The sequence below is a fragment of the Carassius carassius genome, chromosome 9 (assembly GCF_963082965.1).
Source record: "Carassius carassius chromosome 9, fCarCar2.1, whole genome shotgun sequence".
In the NCBI taxonomy this organism is placed as follows: domain Eukaryota; kingdom Metazoa; phylum Chordata; class Actinopteri; order Cypriniformes; family Cyprinidae; genus Carassius; species Carassius carassius.
Genome location: NC_081763.1, coordinates 23,637,554 through 23,657,754, shown reverse-complemented (window position 1 = coordinate 23,657,754; position 20,201 = coordinate 23,637,554). Strand labels below are relative to the sequence as shown.

The 20,201-nt window shown below is 39.7% G+C and overlaps 1 protein-coding gene and 1 long non-coding RNA gene across 7 annotated transcripts in view; both read left to right on the top strand.

Moving 5' to 3' along the window:
* LOC132149376 (protein sidekick-1-like) overlaps nt 1-10,435 on the top strand; it is a 285,056-nt gene extending 274,621 nt beyond the window's left edge. For 2 of the 6 annotated variants that reach the window (XM_059558560.1, XM_059558556.1), the window contains 9 exons: nt 1,219-1,405; nt 2,786-2,923; nt 3,381-3,542; nt 3,782-3,907; nt 5,311-5,475; nt 8,132-8,269; nt 8,480-8,600; nt 9,741-9,870; nt 9,986-10,435. In XM_059558560.1, coding sequence (XP_059414543.1) covers nt 1,219-1,405; nt 2,786-2,923; nt 3,381-3,542; nt 3,782-3,907; nt 5,311-5,475; nt 8,132-8,269; nt 8,480-8,600; nt 9,741-9,870; nt 9,986-10,258 — 1,440 coding nt within the window. In that variant the 3' untranslated portion in view covers nt 10,259-10,435. Of the gene's footprint in view, nt 1-1,218; nt 1,406-2,785; nt 2,924-3,380; nt 3,543-3,781; nt 3,908-5,310; nt 5,476-8,131; nt 8,270-8,479; nt 8,601-9,737; nt 9,871-9,985 lie in introns of all 6 variants that reach the window. The other 4 variants (XM_059558559.1, XM_059558554.1, XM_059558558.1 and 1 more) reach the window with 3 other exon arrangements.
* Nucleotides 10,436-18,335: 7,900 nt separating this feature from the next.
* On the top strand, nt 18,336-19,900 carry LOC132149377 (uncharacterized). Its single transcript, XR_009435023.1, has 4 exons — nt 18,336-18,707; nt 18,808-18,935; nt 19,366-19,523; nt 19,643-19,900. It is a non-coding gene; the product is annotated as an uncharacterized LOC132149377 (long non-coding RNA).
* Nucleotides 19,901-20,201: the final 301 nt, after the last annotated feature.

The following is a 20,201-nucleotide window of genomic DNA, read 5'->3' as shown; positions in this document are numbered from 1 at the left end:
GATCTTGCTTTCTCTAGCTGCATCAGAATGTTTCCTTTTAACTTTATGAACCGAGCATTTAGCAGAAATAAGACTACCTCAGCAGATCTAATCCACCAAGACCAAACCTATGCACATTCTATTTACATTAATGAAGATTTTACAATCTATCCTGAGAGTTGTCATGATTTAGGCCCAATCCCAATTCTACCCCTTAGCCCTTCCCCTTTCCCCTACCCCTCTGTTTCACGCGTTCACGTGAAGGGGTAGTGGTGTCTTGATTCTTTTTTTGGTTAGGGGGGGAAGGGGTAAGGAGAAGGGCAAGAAAGCCCTTCAAACGAAGATTTTTCGGGACCACACTTCAAACTAAGGGGTATGAATTATCTCGGCAACATGGCTGCTACAGCGAACAAAAAGACACATAAATGTAAGCTTTTTTGGCATAAATAAAGATTTTAACGAAAAGTAATCATTTGTTTTATGTTACATTCAATTGTGAGTTCATATTAACGGTCATGTTACTCCAAGAAATTTTTGCAAAAAATCGCTAATATTTGTTAACGTCATATCATTAAAGACTGCATGATAGTGCCACAGCATATGTCTGATCAGGGCCATAACTGCTGTAGACTAATCCCCCCAATAGTTAGAAATCGCTAAACCATTTTCGCAAATATTGCCTATTCGAGAGAGAAAGAGAGAGAGAGAGAGAGAAATGGAAGTTGCGTATATTCGCCTCTGTGCGTTTATTTTTTTAGAATGAGTTTACTTAAAAACAGCAATTGTATCCTCTCGTCGCTGGAAAATATAATGTAGCGATTCAGTATTTAAACTGTATTTAATAAAAGTCGTGGGGCAGTGTTGACAAGTTTATTTTCTCCTGGATGTGTGACCTGAAATGTGTACACATCAGTGCTTTTAATAAAAGTAATATGAATTACTAAGGGAATGTAGAAAAAAAAATATTTATTTAACATTTAGTCATTTTTTATTTATTTACTGATGGTCACTGTTGGCTAAGAATTTGAATGGGATCCATGGGTCTCTTAAAGGTTGGAAACCCTTGATGTAGTGTGGCTTAAGTGTCCGGATATTTTTTAGGGTCAATGTACATTGTGAATACAGTCACGACTGAAAGGGTTGCAGGTTGCTGTTGGTTTTGCCCGACACAGCTTAATTCTATACACTTTATATATATATATATATATATATATATATATATATATATGTTGCCTGTAGATTCTTTACTGGGAGATGGACAATCAGAATGAAACAGAGAAAGTTAAGATTCTCTTCCGACCTGAAACCAACATGAGACTGAAGAACCTGACCAGCTACACATACTATATGGTCAAGCTGTCTGCCTTCAATGCTGCTGGAGACGGTCCGTTCAGTGAGCCCAGGAGGGGGCGCACTCTTCAGGCAGGTGAGCATCTGCACAAATCATCCTAACGACCATTAAACTCCCATTCAGGACTGATCACAGAGGCCCCCGCTGACCTAAGCAAAAACCGTAGCACCATTTAAGGCTAAACTATTAATCTGACCGCAGACAGCCCACCAAGGGCAACACGTCCACTTCCACGTTGTGTTCTTCTCCATGCATGAAAACTAGGTCGACACCTGATCATATTTTGGAGCATGCGGCGTTATATGACTGTTGCACAATTCATGTGTTCTACATTAAATCATTGACTCTATAAATGTTGTCGGAATGAATTAAGCACAAGCAGGGAATGATTTGACCTCAGGCTCCACCTCACTGAAATAATGGGGAGGGACCTATTACCCACGAGTCACCTTAAAATAACAGTTTGAAAATTGATGTCTTGATGTGACCTCATTTGGTCAAACAGAGGAAACTCACCACCTCTACCTCTCTTTGACATTTCCTAAAGCAATGAGCTGCATTTGTGTAAGAGGACAGATTTTCATATCTAGCTCGGTAAAATCACTGAGAGAGTGGGATATAGTCACTTGTATGGATTTGTTTTTATTAAACATATTACATCAGACTCTAAAATCAGATTGGATGTGCCACATTCAAAGCTGTTGCACAAAAGGCAATATACTCACACCTGTGACAGATACCAGTTGAATTTAATATTAATATGCTTTTCGTAGTTGCCAATGATTAGCAACTGTAAACACCCTGTAGTTAAACTGAAAACTTTAAGTTTATTAATATTAAAAAATATATATTATTATTATAATTATTTATTTTATTCTTTAATTACATAATTTTTTTTGCTGCAAAATGTTGACAAAAAGTCAACATTTTGCTTAATTAGTTAACTTATTTAAACAGAAAATTCATGAAATGGTCTTTTTTTCTGAAATTCAGAATTAATTATTGTGACAAGTTAAATGGAAGGAAGCATTATTAGAGTCATTTATCATAATGCTGTTTTACATAAGCCTCTTTCCTTTTAATATTTATGGAAATCATTAATGGATCATTGAATTATTGAAAAATATTTAAAGTCATTTAAGGAAAATAGTTTGTTTATTTTATCTTATTGTTTTTCACATTCATTTGCTAAGACAATTTCTTTGTTTTTGTTTTTTTTCTGGTACTTGTGTGTACAATATGCGCTTTGAAAAAAAATGTAATAATTTGATTTATAATACGAAAGTGTAATGTGGTCAAGATCTTCATGTGGTTACATTATGCATAAAAACACTACTTAATTATGGTAAAAAAATAATAATAATTTAAACCTGTAACGCAAACACAGCCTCATAGGTTTATTGCTTTAACATAGACTGTATTTGTTGCATTGATCAAACTACACGGTTCCCGCAGCCCCCAGCGCTCCCAGCTTCATCAGTTTCTCCGAGGTGACCAGCAGCACTCTGAACGTGTCCTGGGGTTTCCCGCTGACCCCCAATGGTGTGGTGGATGGCTACAGGGTGGTATATGAGCCCACTGCCCCTATTCAAGGTCAGTCTGTAGCTGCATGTTTTCACTCTCATCCGATTCTGTTTTCATAATGTTCTGGTTTTACATCACTAGTATAGTTTTGGTGTTATTTTGATGTTTGATGATGATTTGATGAGTTGTTTATATAAAACTCATTTTCCAACTCAGTTTCCATGGCTCTGTGTTACGTTTTCTTAAAGCCAGAAGCTGAAAATGGCTGACTTCAATAGTATTAATGTCAACATAGCTTTTGAGATTCAGGAAAGATCTCCAAGATGTCTTAAACTGTGCCAAGATAAAGTTAGCAATCATTCATCACATCAGAGAACTCAGAATGAGTGTTATCGTACATAACTGGAGTAATTGATTTTGACTCGCTGTGCCTAGGTAGGAAGATGCTGTAGCATTGTAATGTTCGTTACAGTCCTTGTGTGGTAGTGTGTAATTGTGCAGTCTTGTGTGTGTTTGTGCATATTAGGTGTGACTAAAGTGGTAACGGTGGATATCCGTGGCAGCTGGCAGCGCTGGCTGAAGGTGCGTGACCTGACCAAGGGCGTGACCTATTGCTTCCGCGTGCAGGCCAAAACTATTGCCTACGGGCCTGAGGCAGAGGCCAGCATCACAGCGGGTCCTGTCAGAGGTAAGCTACACAACCACAAACACAGCCAAACTATTCAAACAGATCAGGAAAACTCTCAGGGTTGCTGAGCACAGCTTACATTCCCCACTCCTCAGTGAGAAGTGTCAGAAATCCAAGCTGTGAAAAACACCTGCGTGGATCAATATCTCACAGTGGTGTTAGCTTTAGATCTTCACTCACAAAGGTTGGATCGCTCGCCTGTTCTTCTCCGTTTTCTGCAAGCTCTCCTCTCTGTTTAGGGTCTCCTGGATCTCCTGTAGAAATGTCAATCACAAAGACAGGATCCATGCTCAACATCCATTGGACACCAGGAGAGACAGGAGCAGGTCATGTGACCGGTTATGTGATTGAAGCACGCCCATCAGGTACATCACTCAAAACTCATTCATTTATGAGTGTATTTATTTATTTGTTCATTTTCTGAATGAGAAAACTGACTACATATCAGTACTACCAAGTTAATGGTAATCATTAAGTGGCAACTGTTAAGTTATATAATTATAAAAGGGGATTGTTTTAACGAATACATTCAATTTTTTATCAACCATTCACTATAAATATTTTGGATTTTTCATTTTAAAATCAAATGTAAATTTAAATCAAACTTAAATGTTAAAGGGGTTTTGAAACCCCTGAAAATTCATAAAGTGAGTTTTGACTAATTAAAAGTTAAATCGACTAGTGTTTTTATCAAAAACTAAAAAATAAATATTGGATGAGAAACCTAAACTTAAAAAACCTAAAAATGTGGCAACTAATTGAAATAAATAATTCAGTAACTAAAAAATGAAACTGAAATAAATTAAAGCTAAATGGAAATATAAGAAAGGGTAACACTAACATTAGTTTAAAATAAAAAGTTGTGCTTGTTAACATTAGATAATGCGCTGTGAATTAACAAACTAGCAATGAACAACTGTATTTTATTCAACTAACATTAACAAAGATTAATAAATGCTGTAATAAATGTATTGTTCATTGTTTGTTCATATCAGTCAAAACAATAACTAACATTAACTAAAAGTTTTACCAAAATGGATAAAAATGTCAAAGCACATAGCAAAAGAGTTTAGTAAAAGATTTGGTTTAAAACATAAAGTTAGAATAACTGAAAATATATAAAAAAAAAAAAAAACATTCAAAATGTTAATAAAAATTTATGTAAAATAAGATACTGTTTGTTTGTTTTTATTATTTTCATATAGCCTCATTAGATTTTAGATTTTGACAGGAATCAGGGGTATATTTTATTTTTTTCATGACATTTTATCACTCCAATCCAATAAACTGCACCTGAAGCACATTGACAGATTGTAATTTTGTTCAATGTATTTCCATTTTGCCAGTTTATGTGATCCCACGTGATATACAGAAAAAATAGGCATCCTTGATGAACCTCAGAATCCAGAAGATCACTGCAATTTTTATTAATTTTTCCAGTTCAAGCCATGTTACAATTCCTATAAAAGTTATCAGCCAAAACTAATTTCTGCTCACATTTGGTGTTTGATGAGTGTTAATTTAGGAACCTAATTGCTGGTCTGAAATAATCTACTGATCATTTACTTTCCATTGTTGCTGGGATACATTGATATAACTGCCCTTTCCACATCATCATGGTTTCATTCACATTTGAACATCATTGCTTGTCAGTCTGCTAGCTGCTCTGGATGTCAGCATCTGCTAAGTGAAATGGGACACAGTAATGAACTTAGTGCTTCCAAGTGCATGATGACATTTTCACTGGAAGTGACCTTGTTCTCCGCAGATGAAGGCATGTGGGATACATTTGTGCGGCACTTGCCTCCCACCAGCACCTCTCACTCAGTGAGTCTAGACCGCCTGCGGCAGGGTGTCAGCTACCAGTTCAGAGTGCTGGCTGTCAATGAGTTCGGCTACGGCGAGCCGAGTGCTCCCTCTGCTGCCATGTCAGGTATTTACACCCTCTCCGTGGCCTCCTGCACTGAGATGAGACATCCAAGTGATTTTGACAGGGTGTTGCATCAGTTACTGTTGGTATTTTTTAGCTCTAATGTGACTTTTACACCCATGTGAACTGTTTGTACCATGTCCTTCTGGAAAAGCTGCACTTTCTTGGCTCACGAGGCTTAATGGAGCTTTCAGACATGTTTTGTTTACAAATGAAGTTCATCTGACATGTTTCTGCTAAGATTTGGTATTGAAATAAAATTTTAAAAAAACACAAAAGTTAAATAATTGTAGACATTTATGAAAAGAAAATGGCTATAAAATGAATATGTGTAGCTTGTGTAGTTCATTCTGAGTTCTCTGATGTGATGAATGATTGCTAACTTTATCTTGGCACAGTTTAAGACATCTTGGAGATCTTTCCTGAGTCTCAAAAGAAGACTTGTCAGATTACAGGAGAATAATTTGACAGAACTCCAAGTGTTCTGTGTTTTATTTCATTGCTGCCTGTGAGAATCAGTTGGGGGGAAGCTTACTTCGTCTTGTTTTCCATTCAATATTTAAACATTAAATCAATCTTGAATCAAGATATATTTACTTTAAAAGTATAAAGTAAAATAAAATAATAAAGTTAGTTTATGCTTGAAACAAAGAAAAAATGGGATAAGAAAAATGAATGTTAAAGGAACAGTTCACCCAAAAATGAAAATTGTGTTTTCATTAATTATGATAATTTATTTTCCTGAAAACAAGACTTAATATCTTACATCATTTTGTTTTCAGAAGTATTGTACATGTATAGTGTCTTGACGTTAGATGTCTGTACTGGAAAACAAGAGATGTGTCTGTTCTTTTGACTCTCTTGCTCTTATTAATGTTTACTCATTGAGATTGCCTCGGTTTCAGGCGTTTTCCCGTGGTTGGGCAACCACATGCCGAATTTGTAAAACATGGACTCTGAACTACCAGTCTGCCTCCTCATCACAGATAATACAAACAATTTATGTCTGATTGCTGTATGAGGAAAGTTAATAAATGTAACTGGGGTCATCTAGAGGCCAGTGCCTTAAAAGATTCCTGAAACAAATATAGTGAAGACCTTTGTATCTCTGAATATTATAGCAGAGTAATAATCACTGAGAAGATTTCGAGATGTTAACTTGGTCTCATCACAGAGGCTGTCATATGGTTAGTTTGTTGTTAATAACAGCCAAACAAAGTGGTTTTTATTTGTGATATTATAAACCAAGTCATGATTCATTGTGGTGTTCTAATCTAGCTTTAACCTTGACAAGAGTGCAGTCAGTGAGCATGGATTTGAAAGCAAGTTTTTAATGTTGCCATCTAAAGCTATACAAAGAAAACAAATGAAGCTGTCATCTCACTCAGTGGTTCTCTTTGGCCATTGGCAAGTGCTTTCAAGAAAAACTGCCATGTTGCCAAGTAATTAATGCAGTGTGGTGCAAGTCCTAGAGGTCTGTTTGTAAACGAAAAGCAAAGTATGTTATCAACATCTTGCATGTCATGGGACTGAAATATTCATACCACAGGCATGCTCCAATCTGTCTGTGAGCTGATGTCACTGCCGCTCAGTATTGCTGTCAGAGCAGTCCATCAACGGCTGTCACATATGACTAGACACTTCTGGCACATTTGGGCCATGCTCTCCTTAGCTCTAGAGCACTAGAGATGAGCAGATAAAGTGTCACTGCTCCTCTAAATATAGTAGACCATTACTGCTGCTTCTCTAAAGTAAGAAAATATCTTCCTAAAAGTTGGGGAGTGTCACTATTACTATAAAACAAAATTTTTGTAATATGAAGAATTGTAAATTACTTTTCCAATGCCCTGTTTACATCTGGTATTTAGATGCATTTTTCGTGATCCGATCACAAATGGTCAATCGAGACACATTACTGTTTACACCTGGTCTTAATGTGTTTTAAAAGCATCTCCCGTCACTACTTGTGTTTTGTCACACTCTACGTCACTTTCAGAAGAGCACCAATGCGACACTTAAACACGATTGAATAAATGAAGGAAGGGAATGGAAAGGATACAAATGATAACCACAATTTTAGTCTGTGTGTTTTGGCCCACACTGCGAAGGTGAAATCGTCCTGTTATGCTCACATGTTAAGTCAGTGGACAGCAAGTAGGTAGTTTTTTTGTGGCTGTTCAAACTCATTTGACCACATGAATGTCTAAAGCAATGCGGTGAAAGGCGTTTTTGACTACCTCTGGAAGTGGTCGAAAGTGGACAAACTTAAAACGTGTCTACAAATGCGACACATGTAGAATAAACCCATGTGTAGTTTACTCTGCTGCACATAATAGCACAAAAATAATTTTAAAACACAATATATTGACTCACGTTCTGTTTTCTATCATATGTTGTGCACGTTTGTGATGACCGGAAATGCACTGGGGTTCGATAGAATCAAGAGAGTGCGAAACCAGACCAATGAGCCCAGTGTGAAAGGCTCCTAAGTAAAAGTCACATGGAGTATTCCCGCCCTAAATCCACAAAGAAACCAACCCCCTAGCAACACCCTGGCAATCAAACACAGTACTTTTTTGCAGCAAGTTTTCTGAAATGTCAACAATCTACATTTCTGTATTTCTTATCTATATATTTCACTTTTCTTGGTCATAAACAGCTCAACTAGACACCCCGTTTTATGAGGAGTGGTGGTTTCTCATCGTGTTGGCGTTGTGTTGTCTGATTCTGCTGTTGCTGGTGGTTTTTGGTCTCGTTTTGCACGGACAGAACAGAAAGTACAAGAGTTGTGGAACAGGTGACCTGGACTAAACCTCTTCAGCTTTTTCACGACACATCCATCCATCCATCCTCCCTCACATAATTATTATGTGCTGTAAATTTGCATGCATATTCATCCAGATAAACATGTCTGCCTACTCAGACTAGCACGCCGTCCGGCGAACAGTGATAAGGGTTTGACCCAGGTGATGTTTTTGCTGTGATGATGATATGCTGACTGCTGTAGGTAAAGCGGTGTCCACGGTGGAGGAGATGGTCACGCTGGACAATGGAGGCTTCACAGCTCTAGAGCTCAACAGCAGGCCTGTTCATGTCAAGAGGGTCTTCTTGAGGAAGAATGGCACCAGGTACTGTAACAACGCAGCTTATGTATGTGTCATCTGATAACCCTGTGGTGGCAAATTCACAGTAAGGTTATGCCATTTTTGTGATATTTCATTAAAAAACTGTTTAACCAGCCGCTAAATGTGTTGAAATAGTGCTGTGCCTTTAAATGAGGTCACGAAACATCCCTCCTTTCCGTTTAGGCTTATTGTAGATTTAATTAAATTATCCACTGTATTTTATCAAATGATGGAGAACAGTGTTAAATACTAGAACAGTTAATCCTGTCCTCTTACCATGTGTTTAACTTTGGCAAGATACCAAACAATTTTTTTAAAGAAAGATAAAATAGTGCAGAGCTAGCATTTATTGCAATGTATCTGAATTTTACTCAATGTTATTTTACTGAAAGGCTTCCAGTAACCAAATTCATTAAATGTTTTCACAGTGTGCATTCATTAACTCTTAAACGTATGCCCAATTTATTAAAAACAGCTCCAAATTTATTGTATCATTAAATACATTACACAAATGATATGCTATAATATTTTCCATTCAAAACAGCAAAGTTAGACAAAATAAAAGTTGGTTGTGGTTTGTATCTCTGGAAATCACTGTCGGTTGTTTAACATCTCAATCATGAATCACTGTTCTGCTTCTGTGCTCAGAAAGGCCTGCCTTCTTTGATTTGATCGACCAAACATCTCCAACAATTTGACATTAAGACATTAATAAGTGCATTTTTCATCCTAACAACATACAAAGCCTTGACTAATGGAGTGCATTATAGCATCTAGAATATCAAATATTGTGATGGACAGTTTAGCCATATCTAAATATTGTGGGATGTGTCCCGCTCAAGCCTATGGTTGTCAGGACTCGATAAACTTAAAGGGATAGTTCACCTAAAAATGGGTATCCAACACTTTGCCAACAATCAAAATATCTTCTTTTCTGAAAAAGTCATTCAGATTTGGAAAGACGTGAGAATGAGTAAATGATCACCAAACTTTTATTTTTGGGTGGACTATCCCCTTTACAGTAGGTTACATTTGCTGTTGTTGAGTGAGGGAGGTAGGCAAACAAAGATGCACGACAGAGAAAGTTTTTGATTGGCTGACATCTCATACATGCTCTTACAACTTCCTTTTCTCTTCAAGTAGGTCCCCTCCCCGGCCCAATCCAGCCGGACTGCGCTATTCAGACGAAGACATCTGTAGCAACTACAACGGCGTGGTTTCAACAGAGAGCACCGCGCTAACAGAGAGGCCTGCAGAGATGTCCGAGTCCGAGGTGACTGACACATGTTCACTCTGTTGTGGTTTACTTTTACCAGCTGACTGTACATCTTCTCTTGCATACAGCATATCGCAATATAAATCTTCCCCTCTTATATTTCCATGATCAGGCCACAGACAGCGAGTGCGAAGAGGAGCCCATCAAACACTCATTTGTGAATCACTACATGAGCGACCCGTCATATTTCAACTCATGGAAGCGGCAGCAGGAGGGGCTGAAGCAGACGCTGGCCTGTTCTTACGATGAATGTGCCAGCGGGGACACAGAGTCCTGCTATCAGACAGTGGTCACGCAGCACAGCGTTGGCGGGGTCTACACCCCCGGCGGCCAGCCCGCGCCAGGCTCACGGACTCCCGTCACAGGCTTCTCCTCGTTCGTGTGACATACAAGAGGACCCAGACACCTCTTTGCGGCTCGGACAACATAGTTGCAGAGTAAATTGTCTGGTTTCGCACAGTACTATCCCCACGAGCACTATACGAGACATCACATGTGACCGCTGGATCCTGAATGTACTCGATTAGAGAAGGGGTGAAAAAATGTTTTTTATACGTCAATACCGAAGACTAATCAGTTACTGTTAAAGAACGTGTCCCTCCTGTTTGCAGCCTTGGTTGTGAAAGATGCATAAATGTCTGTGGTTTTAATAAGCAGGACAAAACAGAAATCGAGACATTCCTGCTCTAAACAGCGGCACATATTCACACTGAAGATCCCTGTCCTTACCACACTGAAAAGAACAAAAGGAAAAAGCTAAATGAAAAACATGCTGTAATTACTGTATACTCTTGTCTGAATAATCTCATTTCACTGTCATTGTCGCTATATATACAAGTTGCACTCGAGATCGTCAAGGTCATGAAATATAATTCTTCTCTAATGGATTTGATTCACGTTCATGTGGCCTGGATAATAAAGCACGGTTGTTTTCAGTGTATTCTCTATAGACTCACCAGCAAGAAAACCTATGGAGGCTGTGAAAAGAAGCCAGACAGCTCTGGTTCCCTGCCTCTGTGTAATCAGATGGTGAGACAGTGCCAGATGTGTTGCGATTTGTGCCATTGCTCATTCTCACACATATCAACTATCAAGTTCATAGTTTTTTGTTTGTTTTTTTGCACTGTTACTCTTCTTGTTTTGTTCCTGTCTGTGTGGCCTCGCTTGGGAACTGCAAACACTTAATTATTTAATGAACGATTGTATGAATAGTATGTGAGGAGATCGTTATGCGGTTGCTCATAGCACATATGTTCTGCACTTTTGAGCCATAAAAATTTCAGTTTCCTCCTTTGATAGAATATAAGCTTTTTTTACAGGCTTGTTTAAAAGTGTAATTTTACAGTGCAATTTTACAATTAATTTTTCTGAATTTTGTTCACCGTAGTGTTTCTTCAGAAGTGACGTACAGTAGATCCGTTGTACTTTCGCAAGAAGTATGAATTTTTGCAGTTCTTGAAAATGCCAACACAACAAGTATAGTAATCAAACAAGAGTGTACTGTTGTGGAAATGTTTGTTTCAATTCCACCAACTGTTTCAGCACAAGTGTATGTCATGGACGTTCATGAAGTAAAGATTTTTTTATGATAAATTAAATGTTTGTTGATTACATGCTTCCAACTACAATGACTACTTGATATTCATCAACATGCACACTAAATAATGACAACATGACAGCTTCCAGAAGGCATTTAATCAAATGAGCTCTTTTATTAGAATGGGCCGTTGCTGTATTTTGTATCACTGTCCTGCCTGTTGGCTGAATGTTGGGGAATCTATGGAAAGTTTTTTGTTGTTGCAACAATTTGAATAAAGTAGAAAGGTGTGAAGTATAATATACATAAAATTACCTTTTTTCAGCACAATTTAAACTAAACTGTAATAATTCATGAAAAAGAAAAATGTTATATATATATATACTAAAATCAACATTAACCACTTAACTGTCATCCCGTCCCGAATACGGGACGCTTACGTTTACTTCACTATATTACAATCAAATCTAATCTAATCTTGACAAACTATATATCGTTGGAAAGGTCTAAGACTCCCAAATATATATTTTACCAATGTTTTTTCTTAAAAATTATGTAGGAAAAGTAATAGATCAACTTATGACAAGAGTGGACCCTTAAAAATCTAAATTATAACAGGAGTTTTGACCTTTGTTTAAAAAAAAGACTTCTTCGTTGCCTTTTTCTCTATCACATTTTAGAAATCATCAGAAGCTATATATCAACTGAAAACTTAAAATTTCAAAATTCATCCTTTAAAACCCATTTTAAAATCAAACATTGCATTACCATGTAAATGGTACATCAATATCATGTTGCAAAATGTTTTCTGTCATGAATTATAAAAATTTACAACCCGAATTCCGGAAAAGTTGGGACGTTTTTTAAATTTTAATAAAATGAAAACTAAAAGACTTTCAAATCACATGAGCCAATATTTTATTCACAATAGAACATAGATAACATAGCAAATGTTTAAACTGAGAAAGTTTAAAATTTTATGCACAAAATGAGCTCATTTCCATTTTGATTTCTGCTACAGGTCTCAAAATAGTTGGGACGGGGCATGTTTACCATGGTGTAGCATCTCCTTTTCTTTTCAAAACAGTTTGAAGACGTCTGGACATTGAGGCTATGAGTTGCTGGAGTTTTGCTGTTGGAATTTGGTCCCATTCTTGCCTTATATAGATTTCCAGCTGCTGAAGAGTTCGTGGTCATCTTTGACGTATTTTTCGTTTAATGATGCGCCAAATGTTCTCTATAGGTGAAAGATCTGGACTGCAGGCAGGCCAGGTTAGCACCCGGACTCTTCTACGACGAAGCCATGCTGTTGTTATAGCTGCAGTATGTGGTTTTGCATTGTCCTGCTGAAATAAACAAGGCCTTCCCTGAAATAGACGTTGTTTGGAGGGCAGCATATGTTGCTCTAAAACCTTTATATACCTTTCAGCATTCACAGAGCCTTCCAAAACATGCAAGCTGCCCATACCGTATGCACTTATGCACCCCCATACCATCAGAGATGCTGGCTTTTGAACTGAACGCTGATAACATGCTGGAAGGTCTCCCTCCTCTTTAGCCCGGAGGACACGGCGTCCGTGATTTCCAACAAGAATGTCAAATTTGGACTCGTCTGATCATAAAACACTATTCCACTTTGAAATAGTCCATTTTAAATGAGCATTGGCCCACAGGACACGACGGCGCTTCTGGACCATGTTCACATATGGCTTCCTTTTTGCATGATAGAGCTTTAGTTGGCATCTGCTGATGGCACGGCGGATTGTGTTTACCGACAGTGGTTTCTGAAAGTATTCCTGGGCCCATTTAGTAATGTCATTGACACAATCATGCCGATGAGTGATGCAGTGTCGTCTGAGAGCCCGAAGACCACGGGCATCCAATAAAGGTCTCCGGCCTTGTCCCTTACGCACAGAGATTTCTCCAGTTTCTCTGAATCTTTTGATGATGTTATGCACTGTAGATGATGAGATTTGCAAAGCCTTTGCAATTTGACGTTGAGGAACATTGTTTTTAAAGTTTTCCACAATTTTTTTACGCAGTCTTTCACAGATTGGAGAGCCTCTGCCCATCTTTACTTCTGAGAGACTCTGCTTCTCTAAGACAAAGCTTTTATAGCTAATCATGTTACAGACCTGATATCAATTAACTTAATTAATCACTAGATGTTCTCCCAGCTGAATCTTTTCAAAACTGCTTGCTTTTTTAGCCATTTGTTGCCCCCGTTGCCAACTTTTTTGAGACCAGTAGCAGGCATTAAATTTTAAATGAGCTAATTAAGTGGATAAAAGTGTAAAATTTCTCAGTTTAAACATTTGCTACGTTATCTATGTTCTATTGTGAATAAAATATTGGCTCATGTGATTTGAAATTCCTTTAGTTTTCATTTTATTAAAATTTAAAAAACGTCCCAACTTTTCCGGAATTCGGGTTGTAGGTTTGTATCATGCACATTCAAGTCTATCTTCAAAAACGTGAGTGACAGTTAAGGGGTTCCCAGTCAAGGGAACTTCGAACTGCGTCCTCTGAGGGGACACTATGGGGAACACCTCATCGTGACCCGTGTCTGAAGCATACTTTGAAAAACGCCAACGTGTTGGCCGGCGACAGCCTCTGACGTCACTACCAGCGCGACTATAAATATGCGCCCGTAGGACCCGTCACTTATCCTCTTCGTCTTCATTGACTATTTTTGTTTGAAGCGTGCATCTGAGAAACGACCAAAACGGTAAGAGCGATCTATTATTGTTATCATGGCATCCACTAGCAAGGCGTTTAAACAGTGTGTGCATCCGTGTCAGCATCATTTGACACCTGATGACACACACACTCTTTGCGTCTCTTGTTTGGGCGAAGAGCATGTGCGCGATGTCCTCGAGGGGGCAATCTGCGTGCACTGCGAGCGTTTTTCTGTGAAAAAGCTCCGCTCTCATTTGTCTCTCTTTTCGAGGAAAGAGGGACAGCCATCTGGATCCCGCAGCTCAGGACCCGCTGTTGCCGAGGCACGAAGGAGAATGAGCTCGTGGGGATCACAGATGGATCTCGCTGAGGAGTGTAGAGAGGGACTTTTCCTTTCACACTCTCTGGCGGCAAACGAGAGTGAACTTCAGGAGGAAGATGCGTTGTCATTAACCCATTCTGACACTGAAGTTAGTGCTCTGCTTGGTTTTACCCAGGAAGAGCAGGAGATGTCTGAGAGTGGCGAAGAAGCTGAGGCTGAGCCTCCTCAATCCTCCTGCCCTGCATATGGGGAGCTGTTAGAGGTTATGGATTGCGCCACGGCAAAATTAGACTTGCCATGGAAGCGTGCCAGAAAAGTAACGTCGCGAGGTCGCCTGGATGAGCATTATTTGTCTGACCATAGCCCTCCAGCCCAGGTGAGCCTTCCATTCTTGCCTGACTTACATGCAGAAGTCGAAAAGGAATGGAAGAGGCCATTTTCCTCTCGCATCCATCGGTTTCAGCATACGAGTTATGCTAATATCGAAGGCATGCACGAAAACGGCTATGAAAGGATGCCCCCTGTAGAAGAGACGCTGGCTAGCTATCTTTCTGTGGGGGAAACGTCCTCTCTTAAATCTCCCTCTTTGCCATCTAAGCCCCTCCAGGATACATCCCACTTAAATGGCAAATCATACGCGGCAACAGGTCAGGCTTTGGCTTCGTTGCACACGATGGCAGTGCTTCAGGCTTACCAGGCTGACCTGCTGAAGGACCTAGATACAGGCGAGGGCCTTTCAGCTGACCAGGTAGCCGAGCTGCGCCGCACCACAGACCTCTCTCTCCGGGCTACCAAGCAGGTCGCCTCCGCCATGGGTAGGTCTATGGCGGCCATGGTGGTAACGGAGAGACATCTGTGGGTGAACCTGGCAGACATCGGGAGGGAAGAAAGGGGGTTTCTTCTCGATGCTCCGGACTTGCCTTCTGAGCTATTCGGTACCTCCATCGAGATGGTGGTTGGAAAGTTCAGGGAGGCAAGGGCGCGCTCAGCTGCCTTTAAATCCTTCATTCGACGAAGGTCCAGGTCCGAGCCCGAACAACAAAGGGGTCCTGGCCAATCTTAATCTGAGGATCGGAGATGGGCGCAGAAGGCTAATGTCACGGCTCGCGCTCCTCCCCCGCCTAAGGGCAGGGGCAAGAGGAATCGCGGGTCACGGAGAGGTAAGCAGGGTCTGAGGTATGTGATCCAGACGAGGCAGCGTCCTCGTCCGGATCGGAGCGATACCTAGTAGCTCTGGATGTTTTTAACCTCTGTTTTAACTTATGTTTTAATCCTCCCCTGCCTAATTCCCCTGTAGCCACCAGCTCTCCACCTGATCGAGGTTAGGTGGAAAGTTTCTCACACAACAGTCTCCTATCCGGGACCTATGATGCTTTGGTTGGTTCTATGTTCATAGTAACCACCTTACTGACGGTCCGAACCAGAAGGGGGCGCCCCGTAAGCGGGACTCCAGTACAGGAGGGTGGGTGAGTACGTAACCCTTTCTTTATCTGCTTATGGGTGTTATGTTGCTGGTGGTTATATGTCTACTAACAAACTCAGTGAGTTTCCTTTACAGTGCTCTGGTATTAGGTGGCCAAGATCACAGGCTTTCGGCAGGCAGCCGCGCCGCGTGGGTTCCGCCCCCCCGGAGCGCGACACCCACCGAGGAGTGGCACCCGCATGTGGGAGGCAAGCGCTCTGCGGTTGTCCATCCTACATCCCCCCCTGAGGAGCCTGGCTGATCGTCAGAACTGGCACAGCACTGCAGGGAATTTCATGGATGTCCGGCCAGGTCACCCTGAGGGGCCGCCTGGCCGCTTGGCACATCCTCAGGTGATGCTCCCCTCGCTTGAGGTTTGGAGCTCGCCTCTCCCGTTCGATCCAGTGCCTCTAGATAGATAGATAGATAGATAGATAGATAGATAGATAGATAGATAGATAGATAGATAGATAGATAGATGGCTGAGGCTCGGGGAATGGCGCCTTCGCACCAAGGTGTTGAAGCAGAGTTAGGAGAGGTTGGCCAGATTTGGGTGGATCGGTTTTGCGGCTCGAGAGAGCATCGCACTGTCCCCTCTGGCTTCCTCTGACTCAGCCAGCTCCATTGGGGCTGGACGCCATGGTACAGATGTGGCCGAGGCTTCGTCTGTACATTCCTTCCTCCAATTGTTCCGCTCCCGGGCCATTCCATCTACGAGCTGCTCTATCAGAGTGCCACGAGGGCCCATCCTTAGAACAGTATTTGTAAATCCATGTTATGGTAAGTGTGCACGTGAAGTCTTTGCACACTTTCTGAAATCCACACTGTGGTAAGTTCGCACGCTAGTACTCTGCGTTCTTTCTAAAATCCTATATGGTAAGGGCTTCGCGTGGCTGCTTCGTGCCCTTTCTTGAGTCGGTTAAAGCCCCGTTCATCTTGGGCACCACTCCACCCAGGTATCCTCTGATACCTATCTAGAACAGGGCACCGCTACTAGAGTACTGTTGGGACATCTCTGTCGGCAAGTTTTTGCGAAAGCTAGCAGTAGCCCCTGTGTGACAGGCAAGACTTGGTAGAAGAAAGTGCTAGGTTCTTAGCCGTATCCCTTTAAAGGAATCTTTTGTGATTCCAAGCCTTCAGCTCTACCCCGGGCCAGGCCCCTACAGGTAAGTTGGGTATGTAGCTTAGGCCTTTGGCCATAAGGGATAATGTCATAGACAGCCTTCGAACCGTCCCAGGGGCGACTCCCGGTGAAATGGTAGAGTTGGTACTTAGTGTTTGCCATGATTCTGGTCTGCACTCCCCTCAGCATGGCGGCGTGGGTATACTGTTCCCCATAGTGTCCCCTCAGAGAACGCAGTTCGAAGTTCCCTTGACAGGGAACGTCTCAGGTTATGAATGTAACCATGGTTCCCTGAGAGGGAACGAGGCACTGCGTCCTCTAGCTCCCTGCCATGCTTCGGACGCAAGCTTCGCGAAGAAGATAAGTGACGGGTCTACGGCGCGTATTTATAGTCGCGCTGGTAGTTACGTCAGAGGCTGTCGCCGGCCAACACGTTGGCGTTTTTCAAAGTATGCTTCAGACACGGGTCACGACGAGGTGTTCCCCATAGTGTCCCCTCAGAGGACGCAGTGTCTCGTTCCCTCTCAGGGAACCATGGTTACATTCGTAACCTGAGACGTTTTAAGCCTTTCGGTTTAAATCTGCATTCTTTTAATTATTTATCTGGTCTGAATGTAAGCTAATGTGGTTTTTCTGTTCACCCAGAAAGCTATTTAAAAAAATAGATAGATAGATAGATAGATAGATAGATAGATAGATAGATAGATAGATAGATAGATAGATAGATAGATAGATAGATAGATAGATAGATAGATAGATAGATAGATAGATAGATAGATAGATAGATAGATACTCTAGGATGAACTTGGTTTCAGTTGTTTGTGTCTGTCGTTTTTTATGTATGTTTCTTAACAAAGGAATAATATAGGACGGTTTATTCAAACTATTTTGGATCAGTAAGTGTTTCTTTTAATCCATCTTTGATTACAATGAATACAATGTATTTTAGGGTTTTTGCCATTTCAATATGGAGAGTGCTAAGAAGCATGAAAAAGTTTGGGGGTGAGTATCAGTCATACATTTATATTAAATATGATGTTTTGCTTAAGTAAGGATAATTGTCTGTTCAGCTGTGATGGTTAAATAATCTGTGCTTTATTAGTGGATCACAACAGCTCATTAAAAGTCTGAGGTTTTTAATGTTTTTTTTTCTTTTTTTTTTTTGTAGTCTTATGCTTACCAAGACTGCAATTATTTTACAGTAAAAACTGGAATATTGTGAAATATTATTATATTGTAAAACCATTATATTTGAAATACTTGCTTTCTATGTTAATATTTTAAAATGTAGTTTATTTCTGTGATAGCAAAGCTGAATTTTCAGCATCATCACTTCAGTCTTCAGTGTCTCATGATTCTTCAGAAATCATTCTAATATGCTGATTTGATAATGTTTATTGTGCAGCAAATCAGAATATCATGTGACAATCGTGTCAGTGTTGAAAACAGTTGTTCTGCTGAATATTTTTTATACTTTTTGTCAGGATCCTTGGAAATGAAATATCAAAAGAACCAACCTTGTTCAATAGAAGTATTAATTTTTTTAAACCTTTGAATGGTATTGTAGGTATTTGCCTGAATCACTGTAACTGTAAACTGATCAATATTCCTTTCAGTGCTCAGGATCTATGTTGGAAGGCTCCAAATAATACTAATGGTTACTGACCTGGAAATGATCAAAGCAATTATGGTTAACAGAATTAACAGAAGGGTAAGCTCACCTTCAAAGTTGTACAGAAAGCGTGCTAATGGCAGGAAGCTTAGGATTTCTTAATGCCCCAATAAACATCATCATTTTGGAATTTGTACAGGAAACAAATGCAGACCTTGCTGGCCCCTTTGCTGATGGAATAACTGTAAAGATGAGAGATGGAAGAGAATCCACAGTACACACTCTACATATTTCACAAGTGGGCGACTGATGGAGGTACAGTAAAAGGTTCGAGAGATAGCATTTACACATGATAGACTCTTTCATTTTAAATGGAACTTGTTGTCAAATATGTGGTTTTGTGAATTTGATAGGACTAACAGATTACAAGATTCTTCCCCAATTTTGTTTTTCACGACCACGACAATTTTTCTTCAGTTTTTCTCACATATGATTATCTTAAAGCATGTGATTTAAACAGTTTATAGAACCACGTGCCAGATTTAAGCAGGCTAAACCAAATAATTTTTTCTCATATGGATTTTGCAAGGTCTATAAAGTGTAAGGAAATGCCCTTGTTTGGTTACACAACACTAATTTATTTATTTCTCCATTGAAACTTAATTTTATGTATACAAACACTGAATTCTATTTGTTTAGACCATTTAATTGAAGCAAGAATTGCTCAACTGAATTTGATTCTAATATATCACTATAGGTTCAGCCCAGAATGTAAGTCAGAGATGAACCAGTACGCTTTCCTGCCTTTTGGACTTTGGAAATTGCATTGGAATGAGATTCGCCCAAATGATCACGAAACTTCTTGTTGTGAAGCTGCTTCAGATTTTCACTGTGGAAACATGTAAAGAGACACAGGTGAGTACACTGACAGTCATCAATTAGAATTGATATACATGAGCTATGTGAAACAGACTTGCTTTGTGTCTTGAATTAATTAATTCTTGTATATTTTCTCTCTTTTTTTTGTAACCCAGAGAGGATTGCCGCTTTTCAGCCAAAAGTTCCCATCACACTGAAGTTTATGCCAAGATCTCACAAGGAAAAACAATAATGCAATGCAAAAGTTACGTTATATAATTTTGAATAATATGAAAATGTTTAATCATGAAAACTGAACTATATTAGAATATTTACTCAATTATAATTCTCTTTTTAATATTTCATTATTCATAAATATTCATTATATGTTTATCTTTTACACTTAATAGAAGTGAGCCATTATGTGATTTATGGTGCTCAAGATCATGATGGAGCTTGAGCTCATCCTGCTTCATTCATTTTGTGTCATTTGTGCAACGCTTATTGAAGTGTAATAAATATGTTTTATGCACATTTAATTACATTTATTATATTTATTATACTTACAGTATGTTTTATAAAACAAAAACAAATAATGTATATGTACAGAATCCAGTGTCCTGTTTACATTCCAGTGTAATGTAAAACAGAATCCAGTGTCCTGCATTATGGTTGTTAATGAAGACTAAACAGGAAGATATTGTTTGTTTTCATGCCACTTGCAGCCTTAATTTG